This window comes from Erpetoichthys calabaricus, chromosome 6 (assembly GCF_900747795.2).
Source record: "Erpetoichthys calabaricus chromosome 6, fErpCal1.3, whole genome shotgun sequence".
Taxonomy (NCBI): Eukaryota; Metazoa; Chordata; class Cladistia; order Polypteriformes; family Polypteridae; genus Erpetoichthys; species Erpetoichthys calabaricus.
The window spans coordinates 197,853,968-197,872,761 of NC_041399.2; the positions used below are offsets into that span (position 1 = coordinate 197,853,968).

General features: G+C 40.0%; 1 protein-coding gene across 2 annotated transcripts in view; it reads left to right on the plus strand.

Annotated features, from left to right (window-relative positions):
* The window catches only part of LOC114653782 (alanine aminotransferase 2-like), a 77,357-nt gene that overhangs the window by 47,863 nt on the left and 10,700 nt on the right, over positions 1-18,794 (plus strand). For both annotated transcript variants that reach the window (XM_028804288.2, XM_028804287.2), the window contains 5 exons: positions 1,853-1,961; positions 6,548-6,681; positions 9,880-10,123; positions 13,226-13,305; positions 14,023-14,159. In XM_028804288.2, the coding sequence (XP_028660121.1) occupies positions 1,853-1,961; positions 6,548-6,681; positions 9,880-10,123; positions 13,226-13,305; positions 14,023-14,159 (704 nt within the window). The remainder of the gene's footprint in view (positions 1-1,852; positions 1,962-6,547; positions 6,682-9,879; positions 10,124-13,225; positions 13,306-14,022; positions 14,160-18,794) is intronic.

Consider the following 18,794-nt stretch of genomic DNA (forward strand, 5'->3'; position numbering starts at 1 on the left):
ATGTGGATTATGCAACACGATAAATATAAGGTTTTTCATGGACATTTTATTTTGTTTACTGTTGTCCAACGTTGATCACCATTGATTGATCTTGCATCAAACATGAGATTAAAATGTTTTCTCAGCCATCACTACAAACTACATGAGTTAAGTAACATATATAAAAATATCAGTTTTCGGTGGAGTATTCCTTTAACTAAAGGGATGAACTCTTATTAACGGAGTAGAAAATGATAATTAGAGAAGACTGATCCATGGTAATCCTGTAGAGTAGGTTAACCAGGGATATTGGCCCCCACTGATCTAGTAAAGCATGCTAACTAGAGTGATGGACCAGCATTTATCCATTAGAAAATTTTGGCTAGAGAGATAAGGCTACATTTGAATTGAATTTTATTAACCCTAACATGACCAAAATGGAGGGAAAAAAGCTCCAAAACTCAAAAGAGCAACTTAAATTAAGTTTCACACATTGTAATTGAAAGCTAATCCAGAAAGTGAAAGTCTAAAGAGAATAGAAAAATTCAAAACCCAAGAATCTTTAACAAAAGTCCATTAAGAGCACCATATACAGTAGCAAAACTATTTCAAACTATCTCAAAATAGACTTGATATGAGCTAAATGTTGTGAGAAAAGGCAGTCTAGAGGGATCCAAAACACAGCAGAATAAAACAAACTAATGCCACAGCAGCTTGCTGAGTCAAGTGAGGATATTTAATAGTCCTTTCTGGTAACTGCAGAGCCAATAATCACAGCAGATGAGAGTGGGACCACCACCCTTGCAGAGAGCGAGCACAGTTGATAATTCAGGACTAGGAAAAACTACAGACATAAATGAAAACTTGAAAGCAATAAGGAAGTTGGAGGAAACTTAGAAAATAAAGAGAAATGTGAAGAGAGGTGAGCCACTGATGAAACCATGCAGATTGTCACCTAGTGCAGCATTTCTCAGCCTTTAAGTATTTGCGACCCGAGTTTTCATAACAGTTTTAATCGCGCCCCCCTAACGTTTTTTTGAAACCCTAATAAAATGTATTCTTATATTTTTTGCTGCCGATACACTGGTACAAGTTTAAAATTTCCCTACAAATAGAGAAATTACGCCACATATGGCAACATTCGCGCCCCCTTTCTTGTTACTTCGAGTCCCCCTAGGGGGGCGCACCCCACAGATTGAGAACCGCTGACCTAGTGCTTGAAGTGGGCAAATATCACCAGCAGTCTGTACTGGCATTTCGCCATTCTGCCCATATGAGTAGCTGGCACTTATTGTATGTATACCAGTGTTACTGGCACTTCACCCATGTAGTTTAACAGAGCTTCTTCAGTTCCAAGGGGAACCCGCTCTTAGACAGATCTTCTATAGATCAGCACACCATCAGACCTCCAAGTGCAATAGTTTCTGTATGTCAATATCCTTTTGCAACCTCCAATGGGAAGGCTTGCTGAAATTTATTCAGTAGTTATAAGCTAAAACAACAATTTTTCACTTCAACAACTGCTTACGCCCACTCAGTAGAGCAGGGATGGACCACCTGTAATCCATTAGAGAACACTGATGAGATAAGTGGGCCAACATTCAACCATTTCAGACTGTTGACTAGAAAGCTGGACCCTCAGTAACCTTTATAATAAAGAAGGCTGATATGTGATGACTGTTGCTGACCCATCTGTTTTAAATATTTTTTAATTATCAGTATACTTTTTTAAAATACTTTCTCAATGAAATGTTTGTTTTTATAATCGCTGTCTTCCATTTTGCTGGTTTTTGGCACTTGGAGTGTGTTCACTTTTCTGTCAAGTCTGCACATGGAGAGTTCCAGAGTATTTATTTATTTATTTGCACTAAAGGTGATTGCACTGTGCATCTACCCAGAACTGCTGAAAGACAACAAGTTTCCAGAGGATGCCAAGAAGCGTGCCCGTCGCATCCTGCAGGCCTGTGCTGGTGGCAGCATTGGTGAGTTCGGGGCTCCTGAGCTAAGTTTGACTTTAATGGCTAATCCTGATAGCGATGTCATTATACCAGAATTTTTGTATTCTACAGTATATCAATACCAGTGAAATTTTATGGTGCTCGATACTTTTTGACACCACAGCAAAAACATAAAACCCAATCAATGTTTTTTTATTAAATTACCTCTACTACTCAAGTGAACAATATTGTGCCTTTTCTGTAACACACTATAAAATAAATAAATACCAATAGTAACAGCAGCTTTGAAATACTTGTATGTTTATCAAATAATTGCCCGATTATCATTTAGGTGAAGCATCATTAAAGTTGTGGTATTCATAAATATCACATTACAGTGCAGGTTTTCAGTTGGAATGTGTGGCGTAGATGAGGAGTCCTGTACTGTAACAGCGAAGGGGAGCTCATAATTTCAGCATAGTGTCTATAAATAATGATATCATCATAAATTACCTGATTTATCTTAGCATATACACATTTTACATTTATTCAGATCTTTCACTCCAGTAATTAAACAATACTGCCTAAGATCAATACTTAAAATCAAAATTCAAACATTATTATATCTGTGCACTTGAATTAGTGAATTCCAGCATCATCTTCTTCTTGTTCTTTTGGCTGCTCCCATTAGTGGATCATCTTGTTCCATATCTTCCTGTCCTCTCCATCTTGCTCTGTTACACCAATCACTTGTATGTCCACATCCATAAACCTTCTCTTAGGCCTCCCTCTTTTCCTCTTCCCTGGCAGCTCTATCTTTAACATCCTTTTCCCAGTAAACCAGCATTTCACCTCTGCACATGTCCAAACCAACACAATCTCGCCTCTCTGACTTTGTCTCCAAACTGTCCAACCTGAGCTGACCCTCTAATTCCAGCATAATGCAGAATATTCCATTTAAACCAACTCTTTAAAGCTGTTTTTGTAACAACATGCTTTTAATGTTTGGTTTGTTTGTGAACCAATCAGTTAGGTTTGAAATATTTGCTATTGTAGGATTTATATTTGAATCATTAGCTGGGTAAAAAATATCCTCCATTTTGGGGCCAGTTCCAAGCCCGAATAAATAGAAAGGCATTCAATCATAAATATCATGGAGAAACCTCTAATGGAAAAGTCTAGTAAAAAAAAAAAATAGTGACCCCTTATAAAAATGGGAATCGCAATGGAAGAAGAAGAAGCTGGTTACACAAGAGTAAAGATGAGTTCAATTAATTCAAATTTTAAATATCATAAACTCCTAGGCTTTTCATTTTCCAAAATTCTTCCTTCTTTTTTCATTTTCAATTGTCCCAACTTTAAAGAGTCCTGTGTGAAATGAAACTTGTACAGTACAGTACAAATCCAGAATTTACTTTGGCTGTTGTTACTGGTACTCGGTGAGATGTGCTTTCGTTTACAGGTTATACTAATTAATAGTAGTTTGGCTTCAAAACTCAAAAAAGGACACACATTCAGTGTTTGCAGATTTGTATTTTTCATTTGTCCTGCTAATTGTGTATTTCAGCGCTTATGTGTTTTTGTTAAGAGTCATATTAACAGGGAGATTTGCCTTGTCCTTCAAGCACTGAAACACTAAATAAGTTTTGTTTTGGTATTAACAATTGGAGCTGCTCAGGTAATCGCCAGCGTGGAAAAGCCAGATAGCCGCTTTGTTTGAGTCTTGCTACAACTGTTGTTAGTGCTGTCAGTCCTTCCACATCTCATAGTCATATATGCATAGCTGTGGATATGTCTAAGCCCCCCCCCCCCCCCGTGACCCTGAAATGTATACACCAGTTAGAAAATGGACAGATGCATGGACTGATTGACATCAGTAAAAGTGTTCATTACAATCGGAGAACAAATGCAAAGCCTCTGTTCGTTATATGAAAAAATTTGGGAACCCCTCGCAGCCTACATAATAATTGACTCTACTTTCAACAGAAAAGATAACAGTGGTATGACTTTCATTTCCTAGGAACATCTGAGTACTGCAGTGTTTTCCGAACAAAGATTTTTAGTGAAGCAGTATTTAGTTGTATGAAATTAAATCAAATGTGAAAAACTGGCTGTGCACAAATGTGGGTCTCCTTATAATTTTGCTGATTTGAATGCCTGTCACTGCTCAATGCTGATTACTTACAACACCAAATTGGTTGGATGAGCTTGTTAAGCCTTGAACTTCATAGACAGGTGTGTCCAGTCATGAGATATAAAGGTATTTAAGGTGGTCAGTTGCAAGTTGTGCTTCCCTTTGACTCTCCTCTGAAGAGTGACAGCATGGGATCCTCAAAGCAACTCTCAAAAGATCTGAAAACAAAGATTGAGTATCAAGGTTTAGGGCAGGGGTGGGCACATTCATTCCTGGAGGGCCGCAGTGGCTGTGGGTTTTTGTTCCAACCCAGTTGCTTAATTAGAAAACAATCCTTGCCAATAATTACATTTCATGGCTTGTTAGTGCTTTAACTCTGTGATGTCAAGTCATTCTCATATCCTAGATTTTTTTTTCCATTCTAAGGATATCATCCAAATACTTTGAAGTGTAAAACGGATGGGAAATTCTCAATCCTTCACTTTTTTCCCTTCTCTTCCCTTCCAAGTATTTAATTAAACCAAATAGTGCACGATAAATACACACAGGTGTAAAGGGTAACAAGCAAAATGGATAACTGCTGGTTTCTTTTGTCATTTGCATCTTATTGCTAATAAGGAGCAATTAAAAACCAAGAATGCAGCTGTTTAAGACTTAAATAAGCAATAAGGGTTCATAATCTTAATGAGGGAGATAACTAAAATGAAGCAGACGTGTTTCTAGAGCAATAAGTGCTTCTTATTAAGCAATTGGGTTGGAACAAAAACCTGCAGCCACTGCAGCCCTCCAGGAATGACTTTGCCCACCCCTGGTTTAGGGGAAGGCTACAAAAAGCTATCTCAGAGGTTTAAACTGTCAGTTTCAACTGTAAGGAATGGAATCAGGAAATGGAAGGCCACAGGCACAGTTGCTGTCAAACCCAGCAGGTCTGCCAGGCCAAGAAAAATACAGGAGCAGCATATGCACAGGATTGTGAGAATGGTTACAGACAACCCACAGATCACCTCCAAAGACCTTCAAGAACATCTTGCTGAAGATGGTGTTTCTGTACATCGTTCTACAATTCAGTGCAATTTGCACAAAGGACATCTGTATGGAAGGGTGATGAGAAAGAAGCCCTTTCTGCACTCACTCCACAAACAGAGTCGCTTGTTGTATGCCAATGCTCATTTAGACAAGCCAGATTCATTGTGGAACAAAGTGCTTTGGACTGATGAGACAAAAATGGAGTTATTTGGTCAGAACAAAAAGTGCTGTGCAATGCAGAAGAAGAACACCACATTCCAAGAAAAACACCTGCTACCTACTGTCAAATTTGGTGGAGGTTCCATCATGCTGTGGGGCTGTGTGGCTAGTTCAGGGACTGGGGCCCTTGTTAAAGTTGAGGGTTAGATGAATTCAACCCAATGTCAACAAATTCTTCAGGATAATGTTCAAGCATCAATCACAAAGTTGCAGTTACGCAGGGATTGGATATTCCAACAAGACAATGACCCAAAACACAGTTTGAAATCTACAAAGGCATTCATGAGAGTGGGAAGTACAATGTTCTGGAATGGTCGTCGCAGTCCGCTGACTTGAATATCATCGAAAATCTATGGGATGATTTGAAGCAGGCTGTCCATGCTCAGCAGCCATCAAAAGTAACTGAACTGGAGAGATTTTGTATGAAGAATGGTCAAAAATACCTCCATCCAGAATCCAGACACTCATCAAAGGCTATAGGACAGCGTCTAGTTGCTGTTAGATTTGCAAAAGGAGGCTCAACTAAGTATTGATGTAATATCTCTGTTGGGGTGCTCAAATGTATGGACCTGTCTAATTCTGTTATGATGCATATTGCATATTTTCTGTTAATCCAATAAACTTAATGTCACTGCTGAAATCCTACTGTTTCCATAATGCATGTCAGATATTAAAAGGAAGTTGCTACTTTGAAAGCTCAGCCAATGATAAACAGAAATCCAAAGAATTAAGAGGGGTTCCAAAACTTTTTCATATGACTGTAAATAATTATACTTCATGTAGTTAGTCATGTTTTTTCACTCTCAAAGAACACACATATCTATTTCTGAACTAACTCCACAATGGGTAGTATATATATAAAATGCTTACATATAATATGATTCCTGAAATCTTGCACTGTAATTCTCCTGCTTCAAACTCAAAGCACTTCCACACATAGCTTCTGCAGTTTTTCTTTTTGACACATATCTTGATGCAGTTTTGTAGTGTCACCAATGTGAGCCATTTCCATATGAAATTTTATTCATGGTTTTCCCACATATTAATGTGCCTTCTAATTTAAATCATTTACTTTCAGCCATGCAGTCACATATGAGCAAGGTATCGAATTTCTCTGTACTATCGATATTGTAAAAAAGCTAGTATGATTACATTTTCAGAACTTTGGTATCAACTGAGTAAAGAAGTTTTGGTTTTTATGACATCCTTAAATCCTGAACCTGACCCATTTATGTGATGTGTGCTTTTGCAGGTGCCTATAGTGCCAGTCAAGGCATTGAGTGCATTAGGCAGGATGTGGCCCACTACATCGAACGTAGGGATGGAGGAATCCCCTCAGATCCTGGCAATATCTTCTTGTCGACAGGAGCCAGTGATGCTATTGTGGTAAGTGGGACAGTAGCAGCCTTTTTGCACATACTTAAAAGTTTGCCAGAGATTGGGATTGCAGTTTGTCTTGTTGGCTCCCTTTCATGACCTTTGGTGCAGTGTGAATTTATTTGTATTTTATGTTCTTGTTTTTTTGTTAATTTTGAGTTATTGTTTTTAACGGGAGGAGGCCCCGGGGAAGACCCAGGACACGCTGGAGGGACTATGTCTCTCGACTGGCCTGGGAACGCCTTGGGATTCTCCCGGAAGAGCTAGAAGAAGTGGCCGGGGAGAGGGAAGTCTGGGCATCTCTGCTCAAGCTGCTGCCCCCGCGACCCGACCTCGGATAAGCGGGAGACAATGGATGGATGGATGGATGGATTTTTAATGTCTTTAGAAACATAAGAAATTCGACAAACAAGAGATCATTCAGTCCAACAAGCCCATTTGTTTAGCTGAGAGCTAAGTCCCAATATCTCATCCATATCTCTCTATATTATATAAAAAAAATCCTACGACAAGACAAGACTTTTTTTGAGAGATTTTTTGAAGTCCTGCAAGATAAGACTTTTGACATGAGATTGTTTCAAGTGACGCCATCCTCTCAACTGTGTTCAAACATGCACACGGTCCACTCACATCTCATTCATGTGAATGCTTTTGACAGACACAGTTCCTGCTCTCTCAGCTCTTATAAATTTTTACATTTTCCTCACTTTAAGTTCCCAATTAAAGAAGACGTATTATGTCCAAATCTTATTGATGAATTTAATCCCGAAGGGATATCAACAGAAGAAATGAGTACACAGGCAATCCTAGCACTGAGAAACAATGAAGTCAAACGAATTAACATGAAAATGGTCGATCGGTTATATGGGAAATTGGTTAAATGCATATCAATAGACTAAGCTGAAACAGTTGGTGGTGATGGTACAGAACATGAAAACATTAATTTACATTATATCGTAGAATAACTACAACTGTTAACACCATCCGGTCTTCCACTGCCTGAATTACTGTTGAAAGAAGGATGTATTCAAGAAGGGTAATGTAGTACATCTTCCCCGGATAACATTACACAGCAAAGGAGATCTTGATACGCCATTCATGTTAAAACGTTAACTGTTTCCTGTTAGAATAACTTTTGCAAAGACAATTAACAAATCACAGAGACAAACATTCCAAAAAGTCAGTTTATTTATTCATGGGCAGTTATACGTTACATTGTCACGATGCAAGTCCAAACACAGAATCAAAATTCAATGCGATATTGATGAAAATTTAATTCAAAAAATTGTTTTTACTGAGGTTTTACAGTAAAAATGTAAGTTTACAAAATATTTGCGCGTTAATTTCAAAGCCAAAGCAGAATGTAATTGTATAATGCAACAGAAAACTCGACCGCAACATGAAACATATTTTACTTTCAAATTATCACGTTTTACTATTTTTTAATATGGTTAATTACTCGCTGTAATGTAAAATAGTTCTTTTATGCATATGTAACAATTCCCATTAAAATAACAATCTGTTTAAATTGTACATGCGCATCCCCATACGTGACTGGCAGAATTGCAAAGTGGCTTGCGCGTAGCGCTGGGTCAGGGGATGGCGAGCGAAGCGAGCAGGAGGCAAAGCCCCCTAGTTCTTAAAGGTTTTCAAGGTGTCTGCCAGTGCTTTGTTATTTCTGTTGACTTAATTTGTAATTGTGTATTATCCTTTTAAATGTCTTAATGTTCCATGTGCTTTGTGTGTGGTTCCCCAGGAAATGGGGCCTCACTGGCATCATGACTGCTGAGCCCTTCCTCTGGCTATTTGTCTACTGAGATGGCTCAGAAACTAGAGATCATTAGTGTATTGTGTTGTCCAGTAGGTACTACGACTTACTTTTGGATTTACATTTTTTTTTTATATTCTTGCTTAGCTTCTAAGCAGTCTTAGTACGGTTGTTTGTTTTAGTCGGCACTGGAGTGTAATTAGCAGGTAGTAACACTCTAGAATCCCACTTTTTGCTCCATCTTTCCCAGCAGGCACTGCACTCTCATCCAGCTTGACAAGACTTTAGACTAAAGCCCTTTCATCTGATATGTGTACGTGGAAAAGAGTCCCCATATACAAACTGAATGGCCTCTTCTGTTTGTCAGACTTCTTAAATTCTTATTAAGTTGGGCTGTTGACTTCTTCATTGAATGTTGTGAGTGAATTCCTTGACATGGTAAAAAGGGTGTGAGGCCTCCAAATGCTCAACAAAAGGCTTTACAGGCCAGGCTTAATCCCAGTTCTAGTGGCTTGCCTCAGGCTTTGCAGGCCCATAAGAGATTTTAGCCAAAAAAAAAAAGAATTAAATGTCTCAAAATCTGGCCAAAAACTCCACAAGAAGAAGGATGACCATTCACCTTCCACTTGTACACTAAAAGGGCAACAGAATCTTTATAAATAAAGGATTTATTAGATAAATTAGATCAAAACAGCAAAAATAGGCAAAAAAAAGGAGCTGCCTAAAGGCAATGCTAAGCAAACAAGTCCCAATACAGAAGCGAGAGCAAGAAATTAAGCAAAAACTACACATGGAATAAATAGCCAGAAGGAAGAGCGAACAGCTGTGACAATGTGATGGCCCCGCCTACTGGGGCTCCACCCACAAAACACAGGGAACGGAGGCACATTTTAAAGAGACAATACACAAGAATGAACAGAAAAAACATAAAAATCTGAAAATCCTTAAAAAATTGCAATAAAACAAAAAATTCACATAAAGACCCTTATTTGACAGTGAAGCTCCTGCCAGATGTGCCTCAAAATCTCCCCACTCTCTTATGTCACTGAGCTTTTTTTTTTTTTACTCAATACAGCCAATGTAATGAACAGTTAGGTGTGCCCAGCATTGTTATGCTTGACCCTATGCCTGACAGAATGTTAAATGCTTAATTGTCTCATTGGGCACACCTGTAAGAACTTGTTGTCCTGATTTACTCAGTTGGCTCCTCAAATTTCTCACTTTCCTGTATTCATGCCATAAGTGTGTTTTTGTTTGCCTAAATGGGGCATCCACCTCTTATTAAACTTGGCTGGCTGACTGGCTTTTCAAAACAAGTTGACCTGAATACACTACTGTAAATGCTTGAAAGTGAGTTGATACTTTCTTGGCACTGCAGAGTACTTCTTACCTGGGTAGCAAAAGGTTCATATTAAGTAGATGATTCTTCCATCCTCTAGACAATTCTGAAGCTGTTGATGACTGGAGAGGGTAATACACGCACTGGGGTGATGATCCCCATTCCCCAGTACCCACTCTACTCTGCTGCCCTGGCTGAGCTGAATGGTGTACAAGTCAATTACTACCTGGATGAGGAGAACTGCTGGGCATTGGATGTGGAAGAGCTTCGCCGGTCTCTAAATGCTGCCCGCCAGCACTGTCGGCCAAGAGCGCTTTGTATCATCAATCCCGGGAACCCCACAGGTAGGTGGCAGTCTGGGAAAATGCAGTAGAAAACTGCCATTGTGTGGGTCTTTCTCATTGTGTGTAGTGTTTTGGGGTATAGTGTCCTCTAAGCCACGTGAGCCTAGAAGCTGTTTAGTAGTGCAAAACTCCTAGTTTTTTTACAAGTAGCTAAGGCATGGGACTTTAAACTGTGATGGTGATGGTTCCAAACCATCCTTTGACTCACTATTTCACCAGTAGCAAAACACTTAATCTGCCATTGTGGTAATTGCTTAACAGCATATGCAAGCCTTTATAAAACACCTTGGGGTGTGGTTTTCTTTAGAAAGTCCATCCATTCATCCATTTTCCAACCTGCTGAATCCGAACACAGGGTCACGGGGGTCTGCTGGAGCCAATCCCAGCCAACACAGGACACAAGGCAGGAACCAATCCCGGGCAGGGTGCCAACCCACCACAGGACACACACAAACACACCCACACACCAAGCACACACTAGGGACAATTTAGAATCGCCAATCCACCTAACCTGCATGTCTTTGGACTGTGGGAGGAAACCGGAGTACCCGGAGGAAACCCACGCAGACACGGGGAGAACATGCAAACTCCACACAGGAAGGACCCGGGAAGCAAACCCAGGTCCCCAGGTCTCCCAACTGCGAGGCAGCAGCGCTACCCACTGCGCCACCGTGCCGCCCCTCTGTAGAAAGTTCCTATACAAAATAAACAATTTAATAATTTTAATAGTGAATTGCTCTAGACAATCTTAACATCATAGGAGTCCCCTTGCCCCAACCCAGGCAGTTATATCCTGGACTGGTGTCAAGTATCCTATCCTGAACTTTACATCTCTGTGATGCGTTTCCTTTTCAATGGTGTCTGTTAGGATGAATTACACAACCATAATGATACCCTCCCTGCATAGGGTTGTCAGATTTGCTGAGCTTCAAACAGCCCAAATTTATTAATAAACCTTCACAAGGGGCTGAAAAGCTACCTCGTTTCAGTCAATTGTTCTCTTCAAGACCATGTCATATTACCCGACGCTTCCAGCAATTTTCAGTCATAGACTTTATTTACATAATGGGGGGTCTGAACATTGAACTTGCATCTTATGAGAAGGATTTAGGAGTCGTAATGGACTTTTCTATATCAAGTGCCAGTCAGTGTTCAGAAGCCATTAAGCAGACTAATAGAATGTTAGGTTATATAATGCCTTGATGTGCGGAGTTCAAGTCCAAGGAGGTTATGCTCAAGCTTTATAACGCATTAGTGAGGCCTCATTTGGAGTACGGTGTACAAAAAGTCCAGAGAAGAGCAACTAGGCTGATCCCAGGAGCGTAAGGGATGTCCTGTGTGGAAAGATAAAAAGAGATGAGCCTTTTTAGTTTAGACAAAAGGACATTGAGAAGAGACATGATTAACGTGTTTAAAATTATGAAGCAAATTAGTCCAGTGGATTGAGACTGTTACATTAAAATGACTTCAATAAGAACACGGGGACACATTGAAAACCTGTTAAGGGTAAATTTTGCACAGTCATTAGAAGGTTTTTATTCACGCAGAGAACCATAAGCACATAGAATAAGTGACCAAGTAGTGTGGTAGACAGTAGGACTTTAGGGACCTCCAAAACTCTACTCTCTTATTTTGGAGGAATTAACTATTCTCATCTATATTTTTCTAATGTTCTCATAATCGTAGCGAGCTGGATATAGTCCTGGTGCATTCTAATGAGCAGAAGTCACCAAGTGTGACATCCCCGGTGACTCACTCCAACTAGTCTGCAACTCTCCCCAGCTAAATCAAACAGTTTTGAGTTTGTCTTAAGTCGTAGGGGTAGGCTGTGTGTGCATGAGAGCTGACAACCAATGAATGCTCATCCAGAGGAACAATACATATTACGCTGCTATGAGGAATAAAGAACGTGGGTGTTTTGGACCTTGCAAACAGAAGAGAGACTTGTTTGTCTGATGTCTCATCTTTTACGTATCACAACAGAAAAAAATGGCTAAGATTACAACTGAACTCTCCATACCTGTAAACCCATCCCATGGCCAAAATAAGGGGTGGACTCACAATACTTTTGAAATATGAAACTGTACTACAGTCATATAATTTGACATCCCCAGTGAAATCTAGTTGTGCAAGCTGACATACTCAGTCAACAGACTCGGCAACCTAGCTTGACAAGTGCAACATCCTAGACTAGGCTAGAATATGTGTAATGTGAAATTGGCTTTTAAGCCAACATAAGTCAGGGCGCTTCATTTTTCTCATTTCAGCTTTTGTGAATAAGTTGTGGTGCTGTTTGCAAAGGCAGTCATGAACCGTACTCACCTATTGCCATTTTTTCGTTGTGAAAAAGCCCCACACAACAATGAGAAAAATCGCCCAAAATTAGGTGACTCTGCATCATCCAAAGCACTTCAATATGGCTTGAAGATGCCCAGGTGGGCTATTTTGGCCATAACAGTCTACATTTGAGTTATGCCCATATTAGAACGTTTTTGATGAGAACAGACCATTCAGCCCAACAAGCTCATCCATCTTATTTACCTCGTTGTCCAAAATAACATCAAATTGAGATCTCAAGGGAATTATAGTGTAAAAGAGATTGTGACATTCAAATATTGATACGATGTAATTTTGTAGAATCAGGCAAATAGGAACGAGTTGTTGGATTGAATGGCCTTTTCTCATCTAAATTGTTCTAATGTTCTAAAAACCATTGACCTCAGTGTTACGAAGGACTTGACAGGCACCTGCTCTTACGGCTTGCATCACAATTTTTCTAATGTTCTAATTAACTGACATAGACAGCAATCAAGCATGGTATTCAAACCCAGGATGGTAAAATGTATGATAGTCCAAATTTGGTCTTTGGAAGAGGAGTCCATCTTCAGAATTTGACGAGTATCTCTGCTGTATTCCACGGTTTGTATAACGTAACATTTGTTTGTTTTTTTTCTTCCCCATTTTGCTTACCCTTGCAACACAGTGGCACGCAGGTATCTTTTTGTTGTTCATATTCTTATGTGTGATGTTGCAGAAAATGGCAGTGCTGTGTGCTGTTGGTAGTGTGAACTTCCTGATTTGTATTCTTTTTCTTCTTCTCAGGCCAGGTACAAAGCAAGAAGTGCATTGAAGATGTCATTCGATTTGCTGCGGAGGAGAAGCTCTTGCTGCTGGCTGATGAGGTACGAGTATGCACCACACACTTGTCAGATTTTTGCCCTGTCTGGTGCTCCTTCCAGCTTGTTCGTTCACTGACCAGACCAAGAACTCAGGCCTGTATGGCACAGGTCCTTCTCACCCTATGCTATTCTCTTGTATTGCTGGTGCCAATGAATAAACACACATCCGTCCATTATCAAGTCGGTGATGTGTTCACTAACGTTGGTTAAAGTCAGTAGCAGCATTTTGAGCCAGTTGTAATCTGTTAATGCTTCAGGAAAGAAGATGGTTGAAGGTTTATTATGGTTATCTAACTGATGCCCTATAATGAGCTACCATCCCTTCCAGAGTTGGTATTTGCCTGGTTAACCAATGCTTCTGGGATAGGCTCCGACTCTGATGTTTTTAAAAGTTGTTGTAAATTGTTTCACTAACTGAATGGGTAGAGAGAAAGAAGGAATGACAGACTATGCCATAGCAATTTTCCAAGGCACTAGTTATGTGGTGGCTCAATGCCAAAAGTTGCAAACAAATGTTCATTAAGTGAGTTTGTGGTTCAGCAAGGCAGGGTGGAACTAAAATTATATAAAGGGTTGTGAATGCTTTTGGCAGAGATCCTTACTGTTTTGAAGCCTGCAGATGTTTAATGAGCAGTAACTGCTGAAATTTGCAAACATCTGAAGGATATTTGGACTTGCTTGTGTAATCCTTAATGATCTTTAAATGGGTTATTTTTTTAGGTCTATCAGGACAACATCTATGCCCAGGGCTGCAAGTTTCACTCCTTCAAGAAAGTGCTCTTTGAGATGGGACCAGAATACTCCAACACCGTGGAACTGGTGTCCTTCCACTCCACCTCCAAATGTTACATGGGCGAGTGAGTTGACTGCATGGGGCTCTAGCCAAAAAGGAGATTAAGGGGGTCACATCTAGAAATATTTGCTTAGAGATCTACCTATATGTGGTCCACAAGTTGATAACAGTTTGATTAACAGGGAAGACACTCTCCACATTTATTGAGCCCTGTACTCAACACAATGAAATTGTTACTTGCACGTCTCCTCAGAATAGTTGCAGTGATACAATATCAGCAGCAAAAATGCAACACATTCATACTTGCATGAAAAACGCTGTGCTACCAAATCAACCAAATCATAAATATCCTCCCTTCGAAGTACGCACATTATCAAAATAGTTATTGTTGCAACCTTATTTATCTGTTAGGACAAATGTGTTCTGATGTTTTTCAGCCTGGGAGATAAATGTTTCAAAGTAAGGCTGTCATACTTACTGATTATGATGCATATACAAGGAAAAATTTCACCATAGTTTGTACACAAGGCAATAAGGACCTTAAAAACACCATGCACAGAAAGCAAAATGTATGCTAATATATATATATGCAACCATTCTATGATCTGCTTCTCGCAACTGAAAGAGGGCACGTGGCGGATGTTAGCCGACTTGCTGACCAACCACAAGCGTTACCTGGTAGGTAACCACCCATACAATCAGATTGTGATTCAGACTATGAATGCCGTGAATGTAATTACCCCGATCTACATGCTGTCAAATAAACGAACCACACGCCGTGGCGCAACGTTAGGGGCTTCACCTCTAGCGCTGACGTTCGAGGTTCGATTCCCGAGAGGGAGTGCAGTAGAATGTGTACGCCTGACGAGCCCAGAATTAGGGCGAAACACGTGTCGTGTACTCTTTGCATTATTTGACAGTAAACTATTTCAACCATTCTATGATCTGCTTCTCGCAACTGAAAGAGGGCACGTAGCGGATGTTAGCCGACTTGCTGAGCAACCACAAGCGTTACCTGGTAGGTAACCACCCATACAATCAGATTGTGATTCAGACTACGAATGCCGTGAATATATATATATATATATATATATATATATATATATATATATATATATATATATACAGTATATGAATGTGTATATATAATATTTATCTCCTTAGGTCTTATCGCAATTGCCGACCAACCTCAAGCATTACCACCCAAATAATCAGATTGTGATCAGAACTATGAATGTAATACTTTGATCTTACACTCTGTCAAGTAAGCGAATCAGCTGCTGTGGCACAACGTCTGAGGTTTTGCGTGTCTGATGCCCGTGTTGTGAAGTGGGGGGGCTGAATACATGCTAAAGAGATGCAGTCACATCAACTGCTGGCTTGCTGCTGCTGCTGTCGAGCTGCGTGTTCTGAGTGTTGCGCTACGTGTTGATCATTTAAAAGCCTGTACAGCAGCTGTCCTTTTGTCTCACTGCCTTGTCTTGCGGGACGTTAAAGTGTCCCTCACGGGACATTAAAGTGTCTCTCGCGGTACATTAAAGTGTCTCTCGTAGGACGTTAAAGTGTCTCTGAGAACATCACATATCGTCTCCTTCCAAGCCTTCCAAGATTTCTTTTTATAATAGAGAGAGAGAGAGAGAGAAAGTGAGTGAGTAATAAAAGTATACAGATGGAGTACTGGGGACCGTTATAGATTACTTATTTCATTCCATGAGGTAAAAGAACAAACTGGAAGTACAAAGACCATATGGTCTGGCATAAGGTGCTTTCCAGAAAGGCTGTGGCTCTCCTGAAGTCACATTCCTCTCCCTATCATAGGCTGGTTCTGTACAGAATGCTGACTTCTGGTCTGGTTTTATTTATATAACTGATGAGGAAGATAGGGTCTGGTTACCATGGTTTGAGAGGAAGTGACATCGGAGATCCTCCCGGCCATCGTCCATCATTCTAGGTGTAAAGAGGTAAAGGAAGTTAATGACTGTTCTACACCCCACACCGTGCCCCTGTCTTCTAGCTTCATGGATCCTGCAAAATGCTTTCTGGACATGCAAGACTGACTAAAATATACACAGGAGTACATACAGTATTTGTTATGACTAACTGTTGGTATGGAGATTGGGACGAGGCAAATTAAGAGGAGTCCAGATGAAATGGTAAAATAAAGTTGTATATTTACAAGTCAATGATCCACAAGAAAAATTGACAGAAGAGGTAGATGGCAATGCTATACATAAAAAAGTGGCTGAAAAAGCACTAAACAAAGGAGAGTCCAAACACGGGCATATGGTACTTTTTCAAAAATTAAAAAGAACACCATATAGTATATATTCAATACAGCGATAACACTTTCCTTATAAGATATGAGATACAGTCAGTGGATATCAAGAGTGCCTTAGTAAATTTCAAACAACGACTCGAAAGATATTAATTGATCAATTGGAGTAAATCCACATGCAATAGCAAATGTAAAGAAATACATCATGCTTCATGATCAGAATGTGCAAGCTACACCCAGGAAAAATACCAAGAACAGAAGCATGTGCAAAAATGGCACCTTAATTACAGAAAAGCACAGGGAGGAATAGTAAGCATTGTAGTAGTATTTAGTATTGTTACATGTTTAGAGTTCAGCAAAATCCTTTTGTGCACCTCCAGCCAACATGCATCATATTGACATTTTCCAGCCCCTTGATCTAAGATGCAGTGAGAATGCCAGCTTACTCATCTCCGTTCTCTCAGAAATGCACTTCTTGTTCAGTGTGATTTCATTGTTTTGGGTCTGTCCCAGGATTTTAGATGTTTCTTTACCAGCTAACAATTTCCCCTATTGTTTCCTCAGTGTTTTTCAGGATTTGGCCCTGTATCAGTGTCCTGAAGTCCACAACAAGGTTGTTTTGTTTTGATGACATTTGTGGTTGGTCACATCTTTCTTGTTAATCAGCCTATTTATTGTGCCAGAGAACCTCAAAACAAAAGAGATTATTAAGGAGAAAATAAACAGAGTCTTAAACAAAGCATAAAAATAGTGGAAGAAACCAAAGTACATCAGATTGAAATAAAAATTACCACAGTAGCAACTTGTCTTATGCTTTGTTTATAGGATTTGGAACCCTGCCTTAATCTCATGTTCATCTTCCCTCCCATATGTATTTTTTTTAAATTTCTAAGCTCTTGACAACTTACTAGGTATTACCATCAGAGGAAAATGATTAGACATACAGGAGTCAAAGGCAATATGTAGTAGCAGGTGAGGGGTTGGGGTTGATAGGGACATTGTAAGAGGGGTGGATTAATGACTACACAGGGCACGACACAGGGCAGTCCCCCTGACTCGCTACAGTGCCACATGTTTGGAGCATGGAAGCTGGCCGTGACCACCACCGGGGGTGCTTGGGGAACGGCAGAGCCCTTCTCTGCAGGACTGCCACCACACCCAAAAGTACACCTGGAAGGAGATCACAGTACATCTGGAGCAATTCCAGGTGCTCTGTAAAAGGAGCCAACTTACTCTGCACTGGGAGCTAGACAAAGGACAAAGCTTGCTGGAAGAGGAGTGGAGGCAGAAGAGAGAGAGAGACACAGAGAGAAGGCAAAGTGCCTTGTTGGTTATTGTATATTTTGCATTGGTGGGAAACTGTTGGAAAGGGTTTCCCACCACTGAGTAAAGTCATGTGTGTTGCTGGACTTGTGCCAGTGTCTGCTTGTGTTGGTTGTTGGGGAGCTGGAGGCCCCAGCTGGCCACAATATATATGTAGTGCGGAGGGGTGGAAGGAACATTCGTTGCCTGGGTTGCCCCTCTTAATCTTTAAGCAAACAAAGTAAACAGGTGCTCAATTTCACAGTCTCAAATCCCCTCAATGGCTGAATAACTCAATATTGCACTTGCGAGTGAATGAGAATCAGGGAGCTCTGTCCTCTCTTAACATTTGGGTCCAAATAAGTTGCCGACATTTGGGGGTGTCTCCCTTTTATAGCAGTCTCGCCAGAAGAGGTGTGGTCAGTTGTCCTCTGGGGACATCTTCTCAATACTGAGGATGAGAAAAGAGTCAAAATTGTTGGCGGTAGTGTCCCTTCTCTTCCTGGTGGGGTACTGCAAACTTTGAGTGAATTCTTGAGATGTCCCTTGGATGCGCATGCATAACAAAATATATATATAATGTATACATATAAAATCTATGTATAGCTTAAAGCTGTATATTTATGTATTCCATGATATTACATAATATCCAGAAATGAATGCAGGTCACAACTTGTGAAAATGAATGCAGTGAATATGTAGATAATACTAAACATATACTAGAAATTTCAATTTGGACAACCCACATAAAGAATACAGATTTTAAAGCTGATGCAGATGTGTTTATTTATAGCCACATTGCTGCAATGTATTTTCATTATACATTTCAGTATGCAAGCACGTGTGCCATTTCCTCCATCTTCAGTGCTCGGCAAACTTTAGATATTTTTAATATTATTGTCACCAGTATTTACACACTGCCAAACATGTGTTACTTGGTGTAGAGCAACCTTGAGAGCAAAAGTGAAATAAATAAATAAAGTGGATTCTCATTGAAGCCAGTGTTTTTACTGGAAATATTTTGTATCTTCTTCTTTCGGCTGCTCCCGTTAGGGGTTGCCACAGCGGATCATCTTTTTCCATATCTTTCTGTCCTCTCCATCTTGCTCTGTTACACCCATC